A 26606-nucleotide genomic window follows, 5' to 3' on the forward strand; every position below is an offset into this window, starting at 1 on the left:
TCAAAGAGCAAAATGGGAGTACTTGAGAAGGTAAAAGTAGACATGTACAAAAAGGGTGTAAATTTGACATACAAACCTGCACATCCAACTTTCTATTCTAACATATAGTACACACTCAATATCCAGCTCCACTCAGAGGCGGATCCAGAATTAAAACTCTATGGGTTCAATCTTAAAACACACACACACATATATATAAAGTTATTTCCGCGTGAAGTATTACACTTTGATTTAACTTATTAGAGAAAAAACCCAGATAGATAATAAAACTAATGTTTTAGAATATAAGAACTCAGAAGATAACGATTTTTTTCAAGTTTTGATGGACCTTTGAGATCACACGTGACTAATTAAGCATACAACATGTGTACACTAATTAAGTTGAACATGACGATGAGTTCTTGTTTCAAACATGACAAATCTACAATATTTAAATAACACGAGGGCAATAGGCATCATTAAGACAATTCATCCAATGGTGAAGGGAAACAGTTCCCAGTATTCAATTTCTTGATTATAACCATACAACATTCCTTCTTGGGAGATCATCCACCAACATTCTGATCGACACCGACGATAGTCCCTATCAGCATCATAGACATTAAAATGGTACCAAATGGTACTATCACTATCCCATTGAACGTCACAATAAAACAGAGTAGTGCCCCAAAAATTAACTCTAAAATTCCAATTAACTTCATCACCATCTTCCACTATTGATTGTCCTAAGTCATTGTCATGAGATTGGCAATGAAGAGTCATGGGATATCCATTTGAAAGCCTATTTATAACATGTACTTGCACTCTTTGATGCCTTGGCAAATGTATACTAATCCCTCCTGCTAAAGAACATGATCCAAAAACAAGTATATAAAGAACAATAAGGAGAAAACGCATGTAAATAATGCACTTGAAAGTTTTCATTTTGATTTTAAAGTTAACTCTATCGTTTATGTTATATATATAGATAAAAAAATTAAAAAAAACTTTCTAAAAAGAATAGAGGTTATGGGGGTGATGATCTTTAAATTGTCCAAATAAAGAATGTGATCAACTAATAACTTTTAGATAATCCATACAAAGAATGTGATTAATGAGCTAGCTATCTTTAAAAATAATTTACATTTGTCATTAATGAAAAATAATTGCTCTTTTTTAGCTGGCAACAAAGAGTAAAATGTGTTGGCACATTTTTGTTATCTACTATAATTATCCCAAAATTAAGAGATGACACTAAGATGGAAAAGTTTATATTATGAGATTTTGGCAATTATCGCTAAGAGTAATGCTGCATTTTTTATTTGATCAGATAAATTACAGTTAAGCTGGTTAATTCGTCGTCTTTAATTGGAAATTTACTAAGGGCATGTTAATTACATAATCAAGTAATTATACTGTCTGGAAATTTCGACAACCTGTTTGTTTGTCATAATGTAATTACAATATAATTTTAATATTATATTTGTTTGACAAGTATAATTATTAATGTCATAGTCTGTTTCAAAAGTATAATTACCCAGTTGGTTTTAGTTTTCATACACCAATATTAAAAATAATCAAAGTATATATTTTGCAAAACTTAATGTTATTTATAATTTTCCTAAGGATAATCTAAAACATACAAAATTTAATTTATTTCTTAAAAAATAATCTAAGCATACAGGTTTAAAACACTTTAGCTCGCATAAATTTTGCAAAACTTAAATTTTCAAAAGCTAAAAACAACCCAAGTCAAATTGAAGCATCGCCAATTTAAAACAAAAAAGTGAAAATAAAAAGAAGTGAGTTTGACGAACAATAACAAAATGTCAAAACAAATGACTCGAAATATTTCACATGTTAAAGTTAAGTTTGATTTTATAAGTCAACCAGTGGAAGCAATTAAATATGCAAAATAAAGTTAATATAATGAATGATTTATAAGTTGCATGTTAGAAATGCGATTATAAATTATATTTCTGCAATTTACAGTCGTATTTAAGAAATGCTATTTATTAATTGCATATTAAATGTTATCTTCGAACTTGTTCTTATCTTTAGTTAACTCAGGGCTCGTTTCGCTATGAATAATTTTTTTTCCCCGGAATTTTATTCCAAAAGCGTGTTTGAACATAAAATTGTTACAATTTTCGAAATACAACTTGAAGTTGAATACTGAATATTTCGGCACTCGAAAAACTTCAAACAATTTTTTTTTTATTCATGTACATAACTCTAATTTCCAAATATTATTTTCAATTCACATTTTTATGTCCGAACGCTCCTACTTAGGGTGTCACACAACTTTTTAGTTTTAGTTTTTTAAGGTCACTTTTTAGTTTTATCTTAATTTATTTTCTTTTTTAATTTATTTTATTTTAACTTCTTTTTTGTTTTGAGTTTTTAATTATTTTTATTTTGAAAATATATTTGTTCTTTTTATATTATTTATCTTTCATGTCCTTCTTTCTCATTCCCGATCTTTACTTTTTGTGATTCCATGGAATTGCTCGTATTTTTTTTAATTTTATTCATATAGCATAACTGGGTTATTATTCTAATTTTTGAAATTACACTTTTTAGTATTAGAAAGAATGAGTCATTAACAAACTTGACATATAATGAATGATGTTATTAAAGTAGAATTTCATTATGAATGAGGTTATAGACTTTCATTTTCCGGTTCTTTTAAATTATATTTATTTGAGTTACATTGAAACTTACTTATGTAATGTTGGAATTTGACATAAGGTTTTTTATGCTAAACTTTTTTTTGCGGGGGTGGGGGTGTGGAGCGGAGAGGGGGTGGGGATTTTGAATTTAGATTATATTTTCAATTTTAATTTATTTGTTTTAATACTATTGACTTGTTATTTCACATTGCATGTTGTTTATCTTTTACTTACAGTTGATAGATTCTTTTTTGTCACAAAAAAATAGTTATAAATATTAATTTTTGTCAAGCATCCAATCCATGATTTTCTCACAAAAAAATTACTTTTTTTTATTTTTTATAATTAATTAAAATTAAAATATTATTAATTTTAAAAATATATATCAATTATTTTTTACAATATTAGTTGCAAATAAATGATTACTTATTAATATACTTTCAAGAAATAATGTGTTGTTAAATACGTAATTTAATATCATTTATAAAAGCACATATTTTTTAAATATTAATTTTTGATAATTAAATTTTACCATGCTTCAAGAACGTGCCTAGCATTCTCCTACCTTCTCTTTGATAACGATGTTCTAATATTATATAATAGCCATAAACAAAATCTTAAGATGCAGAAATCTTTCTGGAAAGAAGTAAAAAGCGGATTGTTTTTATTTTTAAATTAAGCTAACCGTATAATTACACTTGTGAAACTAAACAATACGCTTGCAGTAACATTGCAGTTACATGATGACAAACAAGCATATCGTTGTGTTATTACTAGCCTACCCCAATAATTACACCAATTCCAATTACCAAGTGGCTTTCCAAACAGACCTCTAATTGAAAGGCTGAAGTATACAACACGTGCAGAGAGTGTGGTAAGCCAATCTAGAAAGCAAGAGATAACTTCCTTAACTTGAGATTCCCAAATTTCCCTCTTCTTCTCTTTTTCTTTTTATTCCTGTTCTCCTCTATACAATACACAAGCCTATAAGACTACTATAACTACAACAAACTGAATACCAAAAAAAAAAAAAAAAAAAAAAAAACACTCTCTGTGAGAGATACAACAGACTTTTGTTGAAGTTTCAATCAATTTGAATGGTGGATAATTCATTAAGGGGCTAATGGGTGCTCAGAAAAGCATTCATGCTGGCAAAGGTCTCTTCTTTTTCTCCTTCATTTTTTCAAATAAAACCCACAGTTTATTTTCTCATAACTCTCTGATATTTGTGTTTTATAAGTGCAAATGTGATTTTTGGTTGGCCATAATGGGTGCTGATAGTTCTTTTTTGTGCTTTATATTGTAAAGATTGAATTTTTATTTAATTCTCTTGAATTTGAGTTGGTATTTCTTGCAGCTAAAATAGATGTCAATGTGGATTTCACCCATAAAATACTGTTATTGGTTTGCTTTATGGTTGCAAAGATTGGAAGTTTTCTTTTGAATTGTGGCTATGCAAATGTGTTTTTGGATAGCCATAGTGGGTGCTAATATTCTTTTTTGTGCTGTATATTTGTAAAGTTTGAATTTTGAATCAATTTAAATGGTGGGAAACTCATTAATGGACTAATGGGTGCTCAGAAAAGCATACATGTTGGCACAGGTCTCTTCTTTTCCACTTCATTTCATAAATAAAACAGACATTTTATTTTGTCATAAGTCTCTAATGTTTGTGTTTTATCAAGTGTTCCAATAAAGGGTATATATTGTTTTGGTTTTCTTTATGTTGTGCCTACGAAAAGGTGTTTTTGGTTGCTATAGTGGGTGCTGATAGCTCTTTTTTGTGCTTTATATTGTAAAGATTGAATTTTTAATCAATTTGAATGGTGGGAAACTCATTAATGGGCTAATGGGTGCTCAGAAAATCATACATGTTGGCAAAGATCTCTTCTTTTTCTCCTACATTTCTCAAATAAAACCCACATTTTATTATCTTGTAACTCCTGAAATTTGGGTTTTATGAAGTGTTCTTTGTGTGCCAATGATGGGTAGTTTGCAAAGATTGGATATTTTCTCTCGAATTGTGCCTATGCATTTGTGTTTTTGGTTGATTATACTGGGTGATAATAGTTCTTGTGCTTGATATTGTAAAGATTGAATTTTCAATCAATTTGAATGGTGGTAAACTCATTAACGGGCTAATGGGTGCTCAGAAAAGCATTCATGCAGGCAAAGGTCTCTTCTTTTTCTCCTGCATTTCTCATATAAAACCCACAATTTATTATCTCATAACTCTCTAAAATTTGTGTTTTTTGAAGTGCTCTTTGGGTGCCGATAATGGGTATCTATAGTCTTGGTTATTGAAAATTTTCTTTTGAATTGTGCCTATAAAAATGTGGTTTTGGTTGGTTATACTGGGTGCTCTTTCTTCTTACGTTTCTCTCACAAAAGATTGGAAACTTTCTTTTGAATTGTGTCTATGTGAATATGTTTTTGGTTGGCCATAGTGGGTGTTGAGTGTTGACTGATAGTTCTTTTTTGTGCTTTATATTGTAAAGATTGAATTTTTGTCTACTTGCTTTAACTTGAGTTGGTCTTTCTTGCAGCAAAAATAGATGTCAATGTGGATTTCACCCATAAACTAAGCGCTGCGTTGATGCTCCAGCCTTTCAGGTTTTTACATATTTAAGCACTTTTTCTGATTGATTTTGTTATTCATCAGTTCTTCACTCTTTGTTTCTTTCTAATATTGCTGTTCTGTCTCTGTAAACAGGAATTCTGGCAGCCCCCTTGAATTGGTAGTTGGCAGGTAATATAGTTCTCTCGAGCTCTATTCTTGAAAATTTAAGCTTCTTTTTGTTTGGTTATAAATTTTTGTTGGGGTTTCTAAGGATGGAGAGTTGAGGGTTTGGATTTAAACAGTTTTTTTTTTTTTTACCCCCACTCGTACGTAGATTGGTAATCTTTTTTTTTTTTATTTGGCAGTCTTTGCATAAAGCACCCAAATTTATTTGGCAAGAGCGAGAAGCTAGATGTTTTGTGGGATAAAGGACTCTATGATTCCAATATCTTGATTACTTACCGGAAGCCAAGACCAGAATGGCTTGCTCAACAGTCTTTTGTCATTCAGGTGTGTTAAGCTCAAAAATTATTTGATCTTTTTTTTTTTTGGTCAAAGAAGAATAAATGGTCAAGGACTGAAAATTTTGAATTTTGAAATAATCTGGTTCGTGAAGGGGTTGTGGAATTAATTTGATTGGAATTCAAATTAAATATGTGGGTCTGAGTATGTTTAAAATGAGCAATTTCACCTCCCATTGTTCTTAGAATTCATTATCAATGTTAAATCAGTTATAAGAGAGGACCATATTGCGGTGAAGAGAATAACTCTTCTGTGTAACCCGATCTGCCTTGGAGTCACATTTATTTGAAATGAAAACCAACTCTGCCTAATTCGAAGTATCAGCTTGAAAGTAGGCTTTAGAACTACTTATTTGTTATGTATGGAAAATCGGACACATTATGGACGTTAATCCGAACTACACTTGTTGTCCAGCATTCTGTTTCTCCCGAGATTGGGGTCCATGGAGTACCAGATGACAACTTCTCTCGCTCAGGAAGTGGCGGAGTTAACTTATGTCGCTTCTCTGCTGGGTTAGATTTGAGCGAGCCAGCAAGTTCCAACTGGAGCAGCAAGACAAGTATAAAATTTGAAGTAAGTGCAACTCATAGAACTTAATGACAACTTTATAGACATATTAGGCTTTTGGCCGTAGATTCCAAATATTCTTCACTTTATTTGGTATTTATGTAGTTGAAGTTGTATTTGGTTATACTATCTGCAAAGGAGAGAATAGAGCACCTTATTTGTAATTTATGAAGATGAAGTTGGAAAACAGGTTTGAAACACTTATCCAAATTTAGAATCCAACTCCAAGTTGGATTTGGAAATTTTATAACCAAACACTGATTTTGAAATAAAGTGAAAAATTATTCCGGAAAAAAAGTGAATAATTTTCATGTACAAACGGGTCCTACTTCAAGTGTGATGTTCTAGGCCTTGATTTATTTGAGGAAAGCATAAATGTTATTTCTCATGCAGCATATTTGTCCTGTAAGTGATGAGGGTCGCTCAATAAACAGCGATATTCATGGGTTCCCGGTGACTTGCAGGTAGCTTAAGCTACTATTGATTCTTAACTTCACTTAATTGAGTTCTAACTCTGCGTATACTGACAAATGCTTGCTTTGCAGTGGTGGCTATAATGATAGCATGGTAGTAGTTAAACAGGAGTCTCGATATGCAAAAGCAAACGATCGTAGTTTTTCTCAAGTAATTCACCTTCCAAACACAAGATAATGCAAATATTCTCTTCGATTTTGATATCATAATGTATGCAATGGTCTATATGCTTTCTAAAACATGTGCACACTTGTCCAGTTTAGCCTGCAAATTGAACAAGGGGTTCCTATTCTTTCCAAGTGGCTGATCTTCAACCGATTCAAGTTTGCTGCATCAAGGGGACTAAAACTCGGGCCAGCTTTTCTCTTGACGAGGTGAGCAACATTTTTATTTGACAGTTGAAGGTTTATCAATTTGGCATAGTTGATTTTTACTGCCAGGTCAACCGGTACAACATTTACTAGTCAAACAAAGATATAAAAATGAAGTAAAGATAAGTAAGCATCCAATTGTCACGACGACGACATATATAAAATAATGAAAGTTGGCATTCTGTGCTTTGAAGTGCTTTCAAGTGTCTGATGATTTAGTGGTAAGTTATTCTGGAAAATATTAACGTGAGAAGCACAAGAGGAAGCTTGTAGGAAGTAATGAACTAAATTATCGAAGCATCAGGAAAACAATGTAAGGAAGTCAAATGTGAAAGATATTTGAAATACGACAAATGCGTTGGAAAGGTCAAGATTTCTGTGCTTTGATATTTATAGAAACAAGTAAACACATGGAAGCCGGACTTGGAACTAGTAGAAATTATTGAGATTTTAACTCTACTTTGATTTTTGAAGTAATAGGATATTGAGTTTTTAGCTCTACTTCGCTCTTCAAATTCAATATAAGTCAGTAGTTTAAGAACTGTGGATTCTGCTTTTATTTATTTGTTTGTTCTTGATAAATGTATCTTCAATTGTTAGTCAGATTTATTAGCTTCTGTTATTCTTGAAATATATCTTTAACTGTTTATTCTAGTCTGACTTCACTCACACTCATGGTCATATGGTTCATGGGTCATTTCAACAAGTAGGGAATTTTTCTGGAGGATACATTCATGTTGATATTAGGCTTGCGAAAAATCTTAAGCCTTGCTGTTAAACAATGCTTTCTATCGTGTATAGTTTTATTTTCTTGTTTCCTTTCTAATGCATCTTTTCATATCCTAAAGTCCCATTTTTTTCTGTGACAGCCTCATGGGTGGTTCTATCGTGGGGGATATAGCTCCCTATCAAGCTTTTGCAATTGGCGGGCTTGGCAGTGTCCGAGGGTATGGTGAAGGAGCTGTCGGTTGTGGTAGATCTTGTCTGGTTGCTAACAATGAACTGACATTTCCTTTGGTATGGTTTGATTTGTATATTATTGGATCTTTGCTTGTAAGACAATCATTTGGTTGCACATTTTTGCAAAAATATTTTCTATTATCATTCTAGTCTCTTAACTTCCTTAATTATGCAAAAATATGGATGAAATCTTGGTAATTTTAAATGGCATTCAATGATTCAGAACAAAAAAGAGTAACTGTGTAGCACAGGTTTGAGAAATGGATTTGTTTATTTTGCTTTCTGAAAAATCTTCAAGAGTGTTATTTGAATCTGATAGTTTTCGATATCTATCAGTTTTTTCAATCAAGTTTGCAGCTGGAAATACCAGAAACACTCAACTCTTAAATACAAGCAAACTCATTGGATATTCTGAATTTGCAATTAACACATGTCATACTTTGTCAATTACTTCAATTTTGTTGGCTTCTGAGTGGGATTCACAAGGGCTTAATTTTACTTCTTTTTCCCTTTGGCCCCTTTAATACCACAATGTATTTTTAGACTTTTGATTAGACCTTTCTTTCATCTTTCTGGAACACTATGATACAAACTTTTAAGGGGAATACATGTCTTTTTATTGGCAATTATGTCCTGTCTTAGTTGAAGAATTTGACCTTGAAGAAATGTCCTATCGTTATGTAAGAATTATATTGTTAGATAAATCATCATTTGAGAGCGCTTTAAAGTCAAACAAAACTTTTTTCTAGCTTGAAGAAAAGAATTTTATTTACAAAGATTAGTTGTCAGAATTGACTGTTAAAAAAGAGAGGAAAAGATTAGCTGCAAGAAGTGATATAACAGGATTTCAAAAGTAAAATGCTAGCTGTGTCCTCTTATCTGCACTTGCAAGTTGCAAGAGGAGGAACGAAGTTCCCTTATTTCATTTATCGATTACTTGCTTCTACCCTTTTGTGAAATTAGTATGTACTAGTCTCAGATGCTACCTACCGTCACTAGTTCCTGTCTGCATCCATTTGGACCTATTAAATTTTGTATTGTGGAGTCTCACACCCAGTGTTTCTTATCCAGAGCAAGATGCTTGATGGTGCCGTCTTCTTGGATTGTGGATCTGATTTGGGCTCAGGTCGTCATGTGCCTGGTTAGTGACTTAGTAATTTTTACATTATGCAGAACGTTTGCTTTATGTTAGAGACTACTGTTGAAATTTAGAAAAATATATCTGAGAATTTTAGAAAATCTTCATGTGGGTTATTCCTTTGGAAATGTTTGAGAATGTATGTTTGCTTAGCTGTAAGGTCTTTCTCTGTTTCTTATGTTGCTTGGGTTAGGGTTGGTGGGAGGAGGAAGGAGGGGATGCCAATATACATACGGTAACTCCAAATAATCGGTTTGAGAAATTATTGTTAAAATTGGTTTTTAGTTTTCCGTGTATTTTGTGTCGCTTCTTTTAAACTTGTTTGTCTCGTGCTTTTAACATGCCTTACTGTTGTTGGGCTTGTATTGAGTCGGTTACTTGTTGTAAGGGTTTCAACCTTTTGTTTCCAGTGAAGCTACTAATGATTTAGCTTATGACTTAAGCAATTAAGCTTAATAATGCTCTGGTTATGGTTAACTACCACGTTCGAGATCTAAGTTCATACGATGATCCCCAGTTATTCTCTTAAGGTATTTATGATAAGTGCGTGAAAACAACCCTTACAAGATGATGAGAATGTCTGCTGAAAAATGTGTTAAGAGTAGCATTTGTTGGTTTTGCTAAATCATTTTTAAGGCGGCCTGGAATATGTATTAGAGTAACACTATTTTAACTCAAGGCAATTCTGTTTACCACACAAATCCTTTGGAACTAGCATGGTGAGTCAGTTCATTCATTTCCTTAGTTTAGTGCTTTATTGTACTCTGAGGCAGTATTTTGAATCCTGATTGAAAAGTTTACCTAAGAAGGGTTTGCTATTCAGAATAAGAGAATATTTGCGAATAAAAACTTATGAAGATGCCGATTGGGTTCGGGTTACAAATGAAGGAAGATTTATTATGGCTGATCTATTCTGGTTGTTGCTCTTTTGTTGGAGCAAAATTTTTTCACATGTAGAAGTTAAAAACACAATATGGTGGCAAGAAACAATGCTGAAGCAGAATTCAGATCGGTTGCTTTTAGTTTCGGTGAGGAGTTGTTGATAAAAAGGCTAATTTCAGGCTTGAGAATGTGTATACCATCAGCTATTATGGTTTTTACTGTAACAAGAAGAAAGTGACCTCAATTTCTAGTGACAAAACCCAACGTGTAGAGGTGTACGACTAGTTTATTGACGAGAAATTAGAGACTGAAATAATGAATATGCCTTGTATATCAACCTTTAATCAATTGGCAAATGTTCTGTCGAGGATTTCACAAGAAAGTCGAAACAATCGGGACAATTTATTGCGTAATCTAGCAATAGAAACTATTTTGATTCTATTTTGAGGGGGTGTATCAGAAAGAAAGGATCTGATTTGTTCAGCTACCAGATACCTAGAATTATAACTTAATGCCAACTTGAGGGGTTGAAAAGGGAAGAAACCTGGTGTGAGCCAACAGACTCCTAGAATTAATACTTTCAGTTTCTTGTTTCCTTTTTTTTTTTTTAATTATAATAGCTAGGGTTAATCTTACGAAATATTAGGTTCCTAATTCTCTAGAGTAGGTTATTTGTTTCCTTTTGTGGTTTCTACACATAAACCTGATTCTTTTTCGTGGACCAAGCACGGAGGTTCCTTTTGATAATAGGTGGTAGTGAGACTCGAATGCAAGACCTCTGTCTGCTCTGGTACCATGTGGAAATGTGTGCCATCTCATCTAAAAGTTTAAGCTGTTAGAAAGAATTACACTTTTATTGTATGATATACAAATATCAACGAGCAAGATAAAGCACTATTCTAAATAAGATATACAAGTTAAAAGTTCTGGTTTAGGATTCTAGAGGAATCTCAAATGACAGGCTCGAGCTCAATTGTCGTGTTCTTCCCAAAAAAAAAAAACAAAGAAATAGGCCAGAATGAAAAGCTCTGGCCTTGGTTGTTTGTGTAAAATGGCAAGACTTTTCCAATAGGGCTTGACATTTGATCATTACAACAATGGTCAAACTTTTTAGTTTCTGGATCATTGGACGGACTAAACTTCAGCATTTGCATGGTACAAACTCTTTGAATCTCAGACTTCTGGACTTCTATATTTAGATGATTGCCTGCTTTAGGAACAAACAAACTATGTTGCTCGGACTCTTTGAAAATACTGCCGGATGTGTGTCGGATACTCTAAATGCTATTTTTGGAGGATTCGACACAGGTACGACAATTGTTTTTGGAGGTCCGAGCAACATAGCAAATAAATGCTTCATCCTTTCATGCATGTGTATCCCTCAGAAACTCATACGTAAACATTTTTCGCTTCTCGATGGTTGTCCTGTTTTTGTGGATGAAAAGAATACACTATCCAGATATCACTGTCCTAGTTTCATAAAAAGCGTTTTCTAACATCTGATCCATTGATGCATTTCAGGAAATCCTGCTCTTAGGCATGGCAAACCAGGAAACGGACTTGGGCTCGGATATGGCCTTAGATTCAAGTCACAGTTGGGACACTTCCAGGTGGACTGTGCAGTCAATGCATTTCAACAACGAACAGTGTACTTCGGCTTCAGTAACCTCCCCTCTTGAGTCTTAGCCACAGCACTTAGAACCATGACATACCTTTTATCAGTGCTGCATTCGTAGAGAAAATTTCTGAGGATAACTATAAGAAATCGGATTTTGGGCTCCGAACAGTGGCCTTTCCCTTATTGGGAATAAAGGCTGTTTTCTTGTAGGGACAGCAACGAAGATTTTTTTGGAAAGCATATTGAGCAAGTTGGTGCATAGAGGTGGTTCCATTTTCTCCTTCAAAGTTTAGATAGAAATTTGTAAATTCTTTACAGGACCATCAGGAAGTTAGTCATAATGTCAAAATTAATAACCTGCTTACATTAAGACAACATAGACATCGTATTCCTTTTTTCGTTTACAAATATAGAATCTGTCAGTTGATTTCATTTACTAATCTTGAATTCCAGAGTAATGATGTGAGTTTGATTTACTGGTTTTATATGTCCACAAATAAAATTGTTGATTGTACGAACTACAAACTAATACTATAACAACTACTCCTCAAACCAAACAAGTTGAGGTCGACTATATGAATCTTCAGTTTTTCCCACTAGTGGTATTACCTATATGAATTTTTTCTTTTTCCATTGTGCGCTATCTTTAGCTAAGTCCGCTTTGCTCACAAGAAATTATAGGTCTTTCGAGAGAACATCTTTCCATGTGATTTTAGGTCTACCTCATCCTTTTTTAACATCTTCACTTACCACCGTTTTCACACGTATGTATCGGGGCATTTTGTAGGTTGATGCAGGACATGATCTCACCATCTTAAATGACCTTTCCTTATTTTATCTTCAATGCATGCTACTAGCATTTTCGGGCAAATATGATCATTTTCAATCTTATCTAATAATGTGTGTCATAGACTTAAATCAAGACAAATAAAGACATTGCTACAAGCAGGAGAATATCAACTCCTACTAAACATGTTGAGTGTCTAGAGTAATTCATGAGTTTTTGATAAATAATAAGTACATCCTTCGTCCCAAAATCTATCTTAAAATAATAGTTAACTCGATTCTAGAAAAACAGAAAAAAATGACGAACAGTTTGAAGCGTTCAGTTCTGATCAGATGACGGTACTAGTACTTGCAAAAATGTTGATGGACCTGTCATCCTCGTCTCGTATAGTGGTAACCTTGAGAGGAACTTGGTTTATACAAGGCCTAACCTCAGGAGAATGGTTATTCTAGAAGAGAAAAAGATGATGAACAATTTGAAACGTTCAGTTCTGATCAGATGATAGTACTAGTACTTGTAGAAACATCGATGGACCTTTCAGTTCTGATCAGATGATAGTACTAGTACTTGAAGAAACATCGATGGACCTTTCATCCTCGTCTCGTATAGTGCTAACCATGAGAGCAACTTGGTTTATACTAGGCCTAGCCTCGGGAGAATGGTTCACACATTTAACAGCCACTTGTAACAAATTAACCATCCTCTCTTCACTAGCACCTTCTTGGATCAAAGTTCTATCAAACACTTCAACTGTCCATTCTTCTCTTAGCACATTAACAACCCAACTAGCAAGTTCTATTCCATTGTTTTGCACTTTTCCTGTTAACAACTCCAACAGAATGACACCAAATGCATAAATATCTGCTTTAAAGATTGCTCCTACATTTTCATCAGTTATAGGGAAGACATAATTGGAACTGCTTGCAGCAGCACTAGTACTAGTTTCAGCAATGCTCATAAGACCATATTCACTGATCAATGGCTCCATGTTGTTGCTCAACAAAATGTTTGATGATTTCAAGTTTCCATGAGCAATTCTGTCATGTTGAAGCTCCTGATGCATGAAAGCTAAAGCGCCGGCTACGCCTGCTGCTATAGAAAGTCTGCTGCTCCAATGAAATGTTTGTCCTTTCTGGATTCCTGATAAGCAGATTTATACATGAGAGTTGAAGATAATTGTTGTAAAATTTTGTTAATATTAAGCAAAGAAATATTTTAATCCCACAATGGTGTTTTACGAAGGCTTCAAAGGGCTTATAAAATGGGATGTGCCAAATCATTTAACAAGAAGAATTGGAGGGAAGTTGAATTTGCTAAACCAATATTTAGAGTTTTGGTTAGCACTTGGCACTTAGATCTATGGGGGATCTAGCATGGGAAGTGCGAGTTCAGCAGAAACCTGTAGTTTTGGTCCAAACCATATATATGTGTTGAGAAATGTACATATAATAAACTTCATGACCCATAAATTTCAAATCCAGAATCCATAAACTTCAAATCCTGGATCCGCCTCAGCAGTTAAATCATGTCACTTATCCAATTAATACCTTAAACAAAGTATTTCACACGCCTAAAAGCTTAATTACTACTCAACGTAATTAAGTAAATAAAAGTTTGCACTTTTTCAGCATTAAAAGTTTTTAGATGACCATGTCTTTCAATTCCATACGGTATTAGAACATATTGAAATCTCACCACCGTGCACCCATTGTTAATAAGAATTTCCACATGCTTGGCCGATGAAAAAGAATCAGACCCTTGTGCAGTTTAAGTTCTAAGATGAAACAATCACACAACTCAATACACAGAAGGACAGATTGAATGGAACTTACCTTGTAGAAGTAGAAGTAGACTACCATTATTTTGGTACTCATAGACCAAAAGCTTCTCTTGTCTAGAAGAATAAAATGCAACAACAGGCAACACATTTGGATGCCTAATTTGGTCTAGTTTCTGCATTCTTTTCTTGAATTCACTACCAGTTATTGACCAATCTTTTATCCTCTTGACAGCCAGTGTCATTTCGGGATTTTCACACATCACTTTGTAAACACTACCATGCTTCCCTCTTCCAAGCAACTCTGCTGGAGCCTTGAGCAAATTCTCAAATCTCAATCCGTTATTCGCCTCAGGACTTGTAAGAACCACGAGTGACTGTGAAACCGCAGTGTTGCTCTCATCGGAAGAAATTACAGCTGATGACATATCTGAATTGCTCGTGCCTTTGTTTGATTCCATTGATGTAATAGTAAGCCTTTCACTATCATGATCAACTATAGCCACTTTTTTCATCGCCTTGATTCTTGATTCTTTCTTCTTCTGTATCTGCTTCCGTTTTTTGTAGATGCATAGTAGGATAGCAAGAACCAGAGCCAGGCCTATCAGGAAATAACCTGAAAACATCAGAATTTCATCTCTCGGCAAGCTGCTTTTTGGCTTGTCATGATCATCTGGTTCTGACTTTTCGGGCAAGACGGGAATTTCATCTGATTCTGACTCTTCGGGCAACGATGAGCATTTTCTTGCCAACGGGACCCCACACAAAAGAGGATTGTCCATATAGCTACTAACGGGGAAACGGTCACCCTCAGGCGGAATCAATCCACTGAAATTATTGAAAGAGACATTAAATGTAACAAAGTTCGAGAAATCAAATTCAGGTATCTCCCCTGATAGCTTGTTGTTCCGAGCCTCGAGTTCTATCAAGCCCGAAATCCTGGATAAATCAGGCAGAGCCCCCGATAAGTCATTGTTGGATATGTCAAGCCTTTTCAAATTATTCAATCTTGAAAATGATTGTGGAATGCTACCCGAGAACCGGTTTCCACCAAGAACAAGGTGTGTTAGATGCTTGCATTTATCTATACTGTCCAAGTTTTTCCCCTGAAGTAGGTCATTTTCGAGACTCAGGAAGAAAAGGGTGTCCGCGATAGGCTCCACGTTACAAATCTTGGTGGCATCGAACGTTCCAGAGGAAAAATCATAACCATCAAGAATGATTTTCTCCACTGAGAGAGACTTCGCGTTACATGTAACGCCAAGCCAATTGTCCTTGCAAGGATCAGATGTTATGTTCCAGCCTGAATTAGTTCCAAGAATTGAACTATTATTGTTAGAAACCTCTGCAAGAAACTTGAGCAATGCATCTCTAGTCACTGTCTCATCACTTTTAGCTGTGTCAAAGATGAGAAAGAATGAAATGAAGAGCAAAGCTAAAGTGAGAATCTGGCTCATTTTGCATGATGGTACTAGCAAATGTGGTGCAAAATAGGAGGATAATAAACAGATTTCTAAAGTGGAAAACAAATTATATATGATGAATTATTCAGTTATGATTGTGGATATTCCCAATGTTTGAATAGTCAATAATCGACTGATGTGGCGCCATTTGGCGGAAAACACAACGACTAAATCCAAAAGCCGGCCGGCTGAGAATTACCCTTTAACTTTATCCACTACTGTCTTTTTTCTTTCAGATAATCATCTTTCAAGCACAAAGATTATATTATCTTTTTTCATAATAGGTGGCGGTAAAACTTGAACCTGCGACATATGTCTGCTCTGTTGAAGTTTATGATTATATCTTCTAGAAGTCTAAGTCGTTACTTTTATTTACTTAATTATATCTTCGACAATGCTGACCTCAAAATAAACTTCACTAGGGTTGATTTATAGACCTATATTGAGTTTAAAATTTATACACTTAACGGTTTATAATTAGTTGAACCCTATCTGGTCATTTGAGAGATAATTACACCTAATTGTCCATAGTAAGAGGGATTAATAATTCTAAAAGTAAGGCCTGCAACACTGATATCATAACCTTCTTTACACCATCAGTGTATATTTAGTAATAATTTGAATAATGTGTCATTGATTGTAAAAATTATTAACTAGATCACTTTTGCTGGCTCAACTTCTAGAGTAGTAACGAACTTCTTAAGAAATAGAGCATCTTATAGACACTCCATTTATGAAAAAATTAACAAGAAAGGACAAGTTAAACATGCTCTAATATATATCTAAAAAGATTCTTGAAACTGATTTTGTCTATTTTGAGTGCACAAGGAGATGGACCATACATTTGATTAGTTCATCCAAAATTATAATTTTCGACTTGAAGTATAGATATACACGTGAAAAATCACTAAAACGTCAACTAATGTTGAATTCTGATGAACTCAAAAGTATTAGAAGCAAAACGAATTCAGCTATACACATCAGGTTTAAATTCTGAATCTGCCTATTTAACGAACACACGTCTGAAAATAAGAACCTGAATTCTAACACATTGATTACATTAACCATAAGATGGAAAGTTTCTACACAGATTGAAATTCATCATACATATAACTACCTTTTGCATCTTGATTTACATGCGAGGATGAATCAAATATTACATGTAAGGAGAAAAATTAACTAAACATAGTCTCCATTCTAGTCTATTCACTCAGGGATCAGCATGTCCAACAACTTCGTCATCACTATCGCTCCGTCCACTGTACTCCTCTTCACTAATCCCATCATCACTCTCATCTTTCGGTGTGCCAACGACGTTCTCCTTCTTTGCGTACCGCTCACAATACTCTGCATCATGAAAACATTCTCAGGAAAAGCAGAGTTACAACATAGAACATCTACCTAACATGCATGTCGGCCATGGTTGTCAAATAGTCACCTTTCACTTTTTGCTCATATTGATTCTTGTCCTTCATCATCAGTGAGGCTGCATCACCATTTAATGGATCCGAAGGATTTGGATATAGCAAAAGCTGTGGTAGGAAAACCTCAAATACATTTAAGAGATCTGCACACCGGCATATGCTTGGTCAGAAAATGTGGATCTCACAGTCTACGAACGTTTTATGATATTATCAACATCTTGAGCTGAACTTTCATAAAAAAGTTTCTTGAAACGAAGATATATGGAGTGCCAGAACAAAACTAACTCATATCATTCATACTCAAATCAGAACCATGAACGACACTTTTAGTTATTTTCATTTAAAAACAAGGAATACTAGACATAATCTGAATAGTGAAATGAGAGTTGAGCTTCTGTTATTGACCTTTTTAAGGTTGGAAATGAATACACTAGTGCCACAGCCATTGAAAAAAACAATTGACTTGTATTAATTCATGTCTATAACCTATGCTAAAAGAACCTTGAACAAAAAAAATCAGTCAGATGACAAAGTGAAATGCATTCGTGTGAAATAAACTTAAGAAGAAGTAAGAACTCAATGTGTGTGAACTTTCTTTTCACTCTAAACCTCTTAGTACACATTTGGACAAAGATTTAGTTTAAACTTGAAAAAATAAAAGAGTTTTTGAAGTTGAAGTTGAAAATGGTATTTGACAGCTGAAGTTGTGTTCGGAGTTCAGACACATTTAACTTGAAAAAGATTGAAGTTCGGTTGAGCGAAAAGATTTTTCGCTTGAAAAACTGGTTTTTTCAAACTTGAAAAACTCCTTCAAAGTCTATCCAAGAAATCATTCCAATGTATAACCAAACAATGTCTTGAAAACATTTTTTGAAGAAAAAATGGACTTTTTTAATGTCCAAACGGGCCCTTAGTGCTTTGTTCACTTGCAGTATGCAATTACCAAACATAGGACTCCATGACTGATTGATGACATCCAAACAGACTGAGCCAGACCTGCAATAACAGACGAATCTTGTGAGTGATAGTGCGTTACCATTTTCCTCAAAGGTACTACATAGACTTGTGTTACAGAGGTTCAGCAAAGAGACTAAAAGAAGAAATGTAGCCAACATATATATAATTATCTACCACAACATCCTACACGTGACTTAAAGTAAAAAGGTAATTGCTTAACCTACAAAAAGAATGTATGTATAACTTACAGTTCATCAACATTAGGGTGGAATATTTTGTTGAGAAACCCAATGGAAGGAGACTTGTAAGGATAAGCATCTGGCAACTCGACCCTTACTTTCCAGACTCCGCCCTCATAAAGGCCTGTAACAATTTAGAAAGTTAGCAAAATACAGAAACAAAAGCATGCCAACCAACTAAATGTATCAGTCTGCATTATCTAACTATGTTGCTCAGACCCTTCAAGATACCTACCGCACCCGTGTCCCTCCGACACGATTTGGGTGTGGGTGTGAATTCTACAATGGATTTGGTCAACTTATCTTGGCTGCTTTGACTAAATCTATGACCGAGAAGTATAGATCGATTGGGTATTGGGATAGTTTTTTTATTTGTCATATATATATATATATATATATATATATATATATATATATAGTTGTATAAAATATGAGAACGCTTTGCTAGTACACGATGTATCTTATGCACAAAATATTAGGTGTTTATAAGAAATTAAGTTGTACTGATTAGTTTTAGTTCAATAATTTTAATTAATCGAAATATATTATATATGTCATAGACTCGAAATATACATTTATAGGCCATAACTCAGAACCCATATCCGCACTCGGATCCATACCCTCGAATTCTAAAATATATGTGATGAAGAATCTGACCTCTAAATCCGCACCTGAATCCGAGCGACATAGTTACCTAAGCAAATAGAATCATCTCCAATAGAAATACCATATAATAAGTAACATGCTGCTCTATGAGAAAAACAACTAGTGCAAGATTCTGATGGAAAGGTTACTTTTAAGAGACGGAGAGCAGAAAGGTGTTGATTGGTTATTCTTATGCTAAAATATAGAATGAGTGTTAAAAACGACATTTTGAGATAATTAAGAAACAAAACTGTAAGTATCACTGTTTATATAAAACTAATCCATGTAATCCAATTAAAATTGCTGCCCTCTCTTCAAAAACTAACTTTAAGAAGGTAAAAGCCAATGTAGGGGAAGATGAACCTTCAGAAAAGTCGAAATCAATAAAAGACAAAGCTAAACAAGTATCTTCATGACATTACTTTCTTTTGGGCCATGAAATTCCACGTTGAACTCCGTAATTCCATCATTAATTGTCTCCACCGTATAATCACTCATCATCCTATGAAATGAAAATGACAAAAAGAAACCTCATGGTGGTAAATCAAAACCTGCCATATGAACTTTCATATGTATTCATAAACATTGATCCATCAGATAAAATGATACACAGCTAAACTGTTTAGAATCAACAAAAATATATCAACGACAGCAAGAAAATCCTATTACGGATGTTCTTACAATTTCATAACATCCATATCTCTTCTTTTGCTTGGAGAAGACATTTTCAACTAACTATTTGGCCCTCAGAATCTGCAGAATGAAGGCAAGGATTCAACATACAACTTTGTAACAATAAGCAAGATGTGAAAAAAGAAACCAAACAAAGAAATCAGAATTACACGGCTGTTTTTGTAAGAGCGTAAAAAGAAAATGGTTACAACAACAACAACCACACGCCTTAATCCCAAGCAAAGTTGGGGTCAGCTACATGAATATTCATCGTCCATATTGCTTCAATTAAGTCCGTCTTAATCCAACATTGAAGAATTTAGTTTCTCTAGGACTAGAAGTTCTCTACATTTGCTACTGACAAAGATGACTCTGACAATACCAAAACACAATTAGCAGACATTGTACCTAACTAAATGTTCTAACATGTCAAAAACTTAATTCCAACTAATATATATCACCTAAAGAGATCTTTTTTCTTCATTGAGTCCTATTTTTCACTATGTTAGCATGAATTCCAACAGATTGCAGGTCTTTCAGACAACTTGCCTCACTGCGATTTTAGGTCTACCTTGCCCCTTGTAACACTTTCAAGTTTCAATTAAGTACCACAAGTTTCAAGGATGGCCATATGGGAAAATGTCTCAAAAAGCTCCCCATCGAAAGGGGCAACTGAGTCTCAAACTCATTCCCCCAATGAGTTTTAATACTTGATATACCGTCTCGATTGAGTTGCCCAACCCATCGTTTTACTTATTATGAGTACTAGTAATGTGTTGAAGCACGGTGATGTACTTCAAACACTTAAGAGTCAAAGATTCTTTCAATGTAGTTTTTTAACAAAGCGATAGCCTTGAAATTGAGTTATAGGTTTTGAGCGATCATTGATGTTCAGCAGAATTAGAATACAAGTTGGTACTACCATATCCAGCAATTACATGTCTGTGGTCATGTGGTGTTTAACAAACTAGAAAATGCTCTATAGCCTGCTTGCTAGGCCTGCAACTCATCATTGCCTCTTCATCAATAAACTAGTTAAGGGACGCGATTGTGTGTGCATAATTCACAGGAAAATCATATAAATGGGAAGTGTGGAATTAACGACAGGCCTTCGAATCTCTCATTCCTGATAGTAGGATAACTATAAATGGTATTATCGCCAGGGCTTCACAATCAAGTTACACTTACCACCTTACTATTGCATAATTTTTAGTGCATATTTCGATCAGAATATCCATTTTGACATGAAAAATGCAAGCCACATCTAAGACAACATTAGGATGAAATCTTCACAGCCATAATAAAGTTCAAAAAAGTAAAACTTAAGACACAGGACAAAAGTTTTTAGAAGTCTAAAAGTTCTCGTCTAGTGGTCGATGAAGAGGGTTAAGAACCACAAAGCCTCAGGTTCAAATCCTAGCGGAGGAAAAAAATACTAGGTTAAATACTAGGTGATTTCATCTTATATGTCCAAGCCTTGGTAGACATAGTTACTCGAAACTGCACTGGGTGCTAGTGGGAGGTAGCAGGTACCTCGTGGATGGAGTTAGTTGAGGTGCTTGGCCCATACACCACGATTATGAAGTAAAATACTCATAAATTTGTACCCTACGGTGTGATCTAGTGATCAATGAGGTCGATTGATAACTATAATGTCCGAGGTTCAAATCCTAGCGTAGGCAAAAGCACTATGTGATTTGTTTCCTATCTATCCAAGTTCTGATACTGAATTAATCTTAATCGAGATGCACGCAAGCTGGTCAGGCCAGCACGGTTATTCACAAACTTGACTCCCTCAAAATACACAAATCCATTCCAAGAACCATTACACATAGACAATTGATTAATACTGAAAGAATCAAAGCATCTAAAACATTTTATCTAGTCTTGACAATGCACAATGGTGAACCAAATTGACATAAGATCAAATCTTTGACAAATATAAGCAAAAAAAAAAAAAAAAAAAAAACCAACCAATCAAAGTAACAACAACCCCTCACAATCAAATTCATTTTATTGCTTCAAACATAAACAAGAAACAATTCACAACATCAATATCAAGATTTCATTAGACTAACCAGAATTTTATGTCCAAGAAAGTAGAAGATCTGAATGGAAAAAAAAAAAACACATCAACATATATAAGAGAAGAAAAAAAGGACAATTTAAATAAAAGGGAAAGGTGTCCACATGTTGGCGTTGGTGAGAGTTACAGAATTGATTAAAGGGGCACGTGCAATGTACAAAAAGAATGACACAAAAAATTGATAGATAGTACTAACACATACGTGTCTTTTTGCTTTGCTTATTGTGTTACTTTTTTTTTTTTTTTTTTTTTTTTACAGTTTGGTTTCTTGTTCAATCTCCATTTCTGTAACTGAACCAAAAAAGAAAAAGAAAAAAAAAAGGTAGACACCATGTCAGTATATTGCCGTATTTGGCTCTTCTCCTCAACCTCAAATCTCTATGTATTATATTTCCCTATGTTTTATCACTTCCACTCCCACCACTAATAGTATTGTTTTGACGGTTACTTAAATTTTATTGCTCTGTATCATTAAATATATTGTTATGTAAGGATAGATTTGATATTACACCATTACCTTATTCTTTTCTCATTTTGTTGTTTTTTGTTATCTAATAATTATATTTTATCATTTATTTTATTTTTTTCTTCTTATAATAACTCTACTCGTACCTAATTTTCTTGTAGGTTTATCCTTCAAATTATCGATATGTGTAATTATATAACGACGAGAAATTATATAATCTATCGAAATGTGATATTCGTCAAAGCAATACGGTAAACAAACATGATAGATTAATAAAATTTAATATACACTCGGTGTAGGCAAAAGCGGATCTATAAGCTTTAGGTGTTCAAACTTTAAAGTTCTCAGCATTTAATCATTATATTTTTAAGGTTATTGGTTCATATCTATTATTTGTTGCAGTTGTTTGCAACAAATTTCGATATGTGGAAATAAATTACAACCACAAACAAAATATGAAGAAACTGAGATTTTATTGATGAACATTGCGGGTACAAGATCTGTTTATTCCCTTGATTCTTCTCTCCTAATATATCTCCGTAATTCGAGGGTCGTTAGTAGCTTATTTCTCGAACGTAGGATGATTTGGATTTGGATATGTGGACTTTCTTGGGATGTATTTGATCTCCATGAAAGGATATTGTGGATCTTCTTGAAGTATTTGGTTGTCAAGAAATATCCGGCCACGTATTTACCTCTTTTTGAATACCCATGAGTTTATGGGATATCTGAGATGCCTCTTCAAGTGAATATGTGTCGTTTTATTGGCTTATTCTAGGGTTTAAGGTAGAGTAGTCTCCAAAAAAACTCTAATACATATTGGGCTCAACTTGTAGAGTCCCATAAAATTTCGATGTCTACAGCAGTATTAGCAAATTTTTACACAGTATACTCTTCAAAAGTACTAGGTTTAGATGAATCCTCTAAGTGATAACCGTAAGCTTCAACCTGCCCCTAGGTGTGCCATGATGGATGGTTAAGGCTTTTAGGTTCAAGCATTTAGAATAGAGAAACTCTTAAAAGAGAATATCAAGTTCTTCGCATTTTGCATCCTTAATCTATGCAACTTTTGTTTATTTGCACCCCAGTTTTTTTTTTTTTTTTTTAAAGAGTTAATATCTAAAAACTCTTAAAAATTATTCACGTTTTGTCAATTTAATACTTAGCCTATGGGGTGCTAATGTTATCTCATGGATTGTAATATCATCTATCTAAACTCCTTGCAATGCCAAGTGGCATTGAGAGCGGCCTCACACCCGTTAAAGTGTGTGGCAATTAAAAAATAGGCCAACAAAGCATTTATGTGGCACTTTTCATTTTATATGATAATAAACGTAAAAGTTTTAAAGATAAAAGCAACCTACAAAAACCTAATTTTCATTAGTGACATAGCACCAAATATGATCTTGGAAAATTCACCATGCTTAGATCTACAAATATGATAACCATGTTATTTAAGAAAGCAAGTACCACGCAAATAATAGTGCAGGATTTAGTGAGTAGTGGTTATTTACCTTTGCATATTTTAAGAAAGAAGTTTAAGATCTTTCAGAAAGCACATAAACTAGAATCTTCTTGCTCGTTGTTGCCATTTGTCTTCATCAATATTATGAAAATAATCAATATACACTATAAAACTATTTAATAATATTTTACTTGGCATAGTTGCAGTACGACTTTCGTGGTCTATTTAACTAACTGATGCTAGACGAGATTGAGAGCTTGCTTATCATGCAGCTCCTTTTACATTCCTACATTTATTTGTCTTGTTTTAGCATTTTTCTTATATTGTTCCTTTTATCTTTGTTAAAATGAATTATAATATAGTTTTGCAAAGAAGTTAATAAATTCAGAAATAAATTATATAAAAAAAAAAGGTAAGCGCGCAAATACAAAAAATACACAGATTACATGTGCAAAAAACGAAAAACTCAAAAATATCCCTTATAAACCTTATGCGGCAAAAGGTAACTTAAAATCTTCAAACTCCTTTTCTTGAGATTATTAATTACAGGTTGCAAATTCACTTCCTTTGCAAAACAAAAAATAAATGAACTCTTTTTAAAAAATCTCATGAATTTTGTTTTCATCGTAGTTGTCACACCCCAACCTTGGGGGGTGTGGCCGGCACTTGGCACCCGAAGGCCCGAGCGAACCAATCATGGCATCTGTGACATGTAATATGAATAATGGGCCGACAAGGCCGCTATATGACACTACCAAGAACTAAATGTATCAACCTGCATACAGAAGAACCCAACAACAACCTATATAGCTAAGGCCAACAAGGCTATATCACGGTCATGCCAACTGTACAGGGGGCCGACAAGGCCAAGCAAAACATATATACACTGACAACTGGTCTGCAAGCCTCTAAAAGAGTAACACAATATCAACAAGTCGGGACAGGGCCCCCGACACCTAAAACTATACATATACATATGTATCTATACCTATGGACTCAGAACCAGCAACTCCGAAGAAGTGGAGTGCAACACTCAATCGTTGATCTCGGTGTCCTACTGCGGAGGCGCGCCGGCCTGTCTATCAGCACCTGTGGGCATGAACACAGCGCACAAAAGGGCGTCAGTACGAAATATGTACTGAATATGTAGGGCGATAAGCGCAAGCACAAATAATGTAAATAACGTGAGAAAGGATGTAGAAACAACTTGAAACTCTGTTCTAGGCCACTGAGGGCAACCATAACCATAACATAAATGTAAATGCATGCTCGTAAAATCATTCCTCACTGTGGAGGCATCTATCATATCATATAACAATAATAAATCCCTCTGTAGGGTGAGCTCATCATCATAACATCCTCTCTGCCCAACTGATCAGTGGCGATGCACAGCTACGTGCCTACCCGACCGCCTACAACACGGCTCGGTAAAGAAATAAACATGTCTAGGTGCACATATAAGTGCCTACCTGGCCGACTATAGCGCGGCTCGGTAATGAAAATAAATACATATATAAGTGCAATGCAAGACTGACCTCAAAAGAGATATCATAAAAAGAGTCTGAGTGACCTATTGTCGTTATCCTCCGACTATCGTTATTGTCGATACGTTCTTTGGTTTCTAATTATGAGACAACTAGCACAAGAAACATGAAAGTTACGTTTTAGGGATTTATTTGAAGTAGACATCATGTTCAAGCTAGCAGTAGCCATGATCAATATGAACGTCGGAGAAAGAACGAACAAAAGAATCCTAGTTCTCTTGAGCGACGAACAAGGGAAAATGAGAATACTTAAATCTTCTTCGATATGAGTTATTCATGAGAAAAGGGCCGATTTAATCATATTTATAAATTTGAAGTGGAGCAATTTAAATTCGACGAAACAATTCAATAATCGTTCATTCGAGTTCTAGTCATGCCGAAAGATATAGAGAAAGCCCTACATACCTCGTTGATGGAGTTATACGCGTCTTCCGGGTCCTTGAATACCTTATGAACGACTTCATACACAAAACGAACTATTCAAGATCAAAATCAAGTTCATAGCTCATGAAAATCTTCATTTAGACATTTAAGAGAGCAACTCGCGAGCATAAGTTCGTAGGCTCTTTTGTAACTCAATTTCCCCTCACAACACTACCAAATTCTACTTTCCTACTCCTTCTCATCAATACGATCCTATCCATATTCTCACAGATTCAAAAAACATACCAAAACCATACAAAATAGCTCAACAATTAAACTATGTTCACAAGAGCTTCTTAATGAATAGCAAGAACCTATCTTATGAAATTTTCAACCAATTCGTAGGATTAATTACTTGTAGAAGTTCAAAGAAATCAAAAGGAGGTTGAAATATACCTTAGATCATGAAAATCACTTCAAACCCCAAGTTACTTCAAAGCAAGGCTTTCCTCCGAAAGTTGAAATAGTGAAGAAATTACAATTTCGAAGTTGCCATGTTGTTCTCCACGTTGAGGTTGTTTGATTTGCCCTTAGGTGTGTTTATAATTGATGGAAGATGATTAGAGAGGTTTTCCTAGGGTTTCTATGGTATTTCAAGGTGAAGAAATGGAGAAAAATTCGTCCCAAGGCATCTATTTATACTTGGGCAAAATAAAGCCACCGACCTAGCACACTGTTCCCGCGGCAGTTTGCGTCCTTGGACGGAAATGCGAATATCTCTCGACTCCGACGTCGTATCGACAAATGGTTAAATGCGCTGGAAACTAGACTCGTAGATCTTTGATTTGACAAGTGGATCACCCCGTAACTGTAAGTAGATTGAGAGAAAAGATCTTTGACATCTGACCCAAATTTCAGTGAAATTTACAAACGTAACTTGCGACGACCTTTGTCGACTTTCGTATCACAACTCGT

At 34.4% G+C, this 26606-nt stretch overlaps 3 protein-coding genes across 4 annotated transcripts; 1 reads left to right on the forward strand and 2 right to left on the reverse strand.

Moving 5' to 3' along the window:
• The first annotated feature begins 3531 nt into the window (after positions 1-3531).
• Positions 3532-12175, forward strand: LOC132600656 (outer envelope protein 39, chloroplastic). Its single transcript, XM_060313968.1, has 11 exons — positions 3532-3808; positions 5198-5264; positions 5365-5400; positions 5577-5721; positions 6148-6306; positions 6694-6764; positions 6846-6924; positions 7033-7148; positions 8015-8162; positions 9177-9246; positions 11647-12175. Exons 1-11 carry the CDS (start codon positions 3775-3777, stop codon positions 11802-11804), a joined length of 1083 nt encoding a protein of 360 aa, XP_060169951.1. The 5' UTR covers positions 3532-3774; the 3' UTR covers positions 11805-12175.
• Positions 12176-12794: 619 nt separating this feature from the next.
• LOC132643745 (probable inactive receptor kinase At2g26730) lies at positions 12795-15929 on the reverse strand. Its single transcript, XM_060360277.1, has 2 exons — positions 14363-15929; positions 12795-13670 (listed from the first exon to the last, which is right to left on the reverse strand). The coding sequence occupies exons 1-2, from the start codon at positions 15762-15764 to the stop codon at positions 13078-13080; spliced, it is 1995 nt and encodes a 664-aa protein (XP_060216260.1). The 5' UTR covers positions 15765-15929; the 3' UTR covers positions 12795-13077.
• Positions 15930-16793: 864 nt separating this feature from the next.
• On the reverse strand, positions 16794-22142 carry LOC132600657 (ubiquitin-conjugating enzyme E2-23 kDa-like). Of its 2 annotated transcripts, none has more exons than XM_060313971.1 (8): positions 22124-22142; positions 21786-21815; positions 19717-19788; positions 19458-19537; positions 18400-18514; positions 18138-18190; positions 17209-17337; positions 16794-17117 (listed from the first exon to the last, which is right to left on the reverse strand). In XM_060313971.1, the coding sequence occupies exons 3-8, from the start codon at positions 19758-19760 to the stop codon at positions 16981-16983; spliced, it is 558 nt and encodes a 185-aa protein (XP_060169954.1). In that variant the 5' UTR covers positions 19761-19788; positions 21786-21815; positions 22124-22142; the 3' UTR covers positions 16794-16980. The 2 variants fall into 2 exon arrangements, with proteins under 2 accessions (XP_060169954.1, XP_060169952.1); XM_060313969.1 differs by lacking the exon at positions 22124-22142 and adding an exon at positions 21898-21914.
• Between the last annotated feature and the right edge of the window lie 4464 nt (positions 22143-26606).

Source organism: Lycium barbarum, chromosome 6 (genome assembly GCF_019175385.1).
Source record: "Lycium barbarum isolate Lr01 chromosome 6, ASM1917538v2, whole genome shotgun sequence".
NCBI lineage: Eukaryota > Viridiplantae > Streptophyta > Magnoliopsida > Solanales > Solanaceae > Lycium > Lycium barbarum.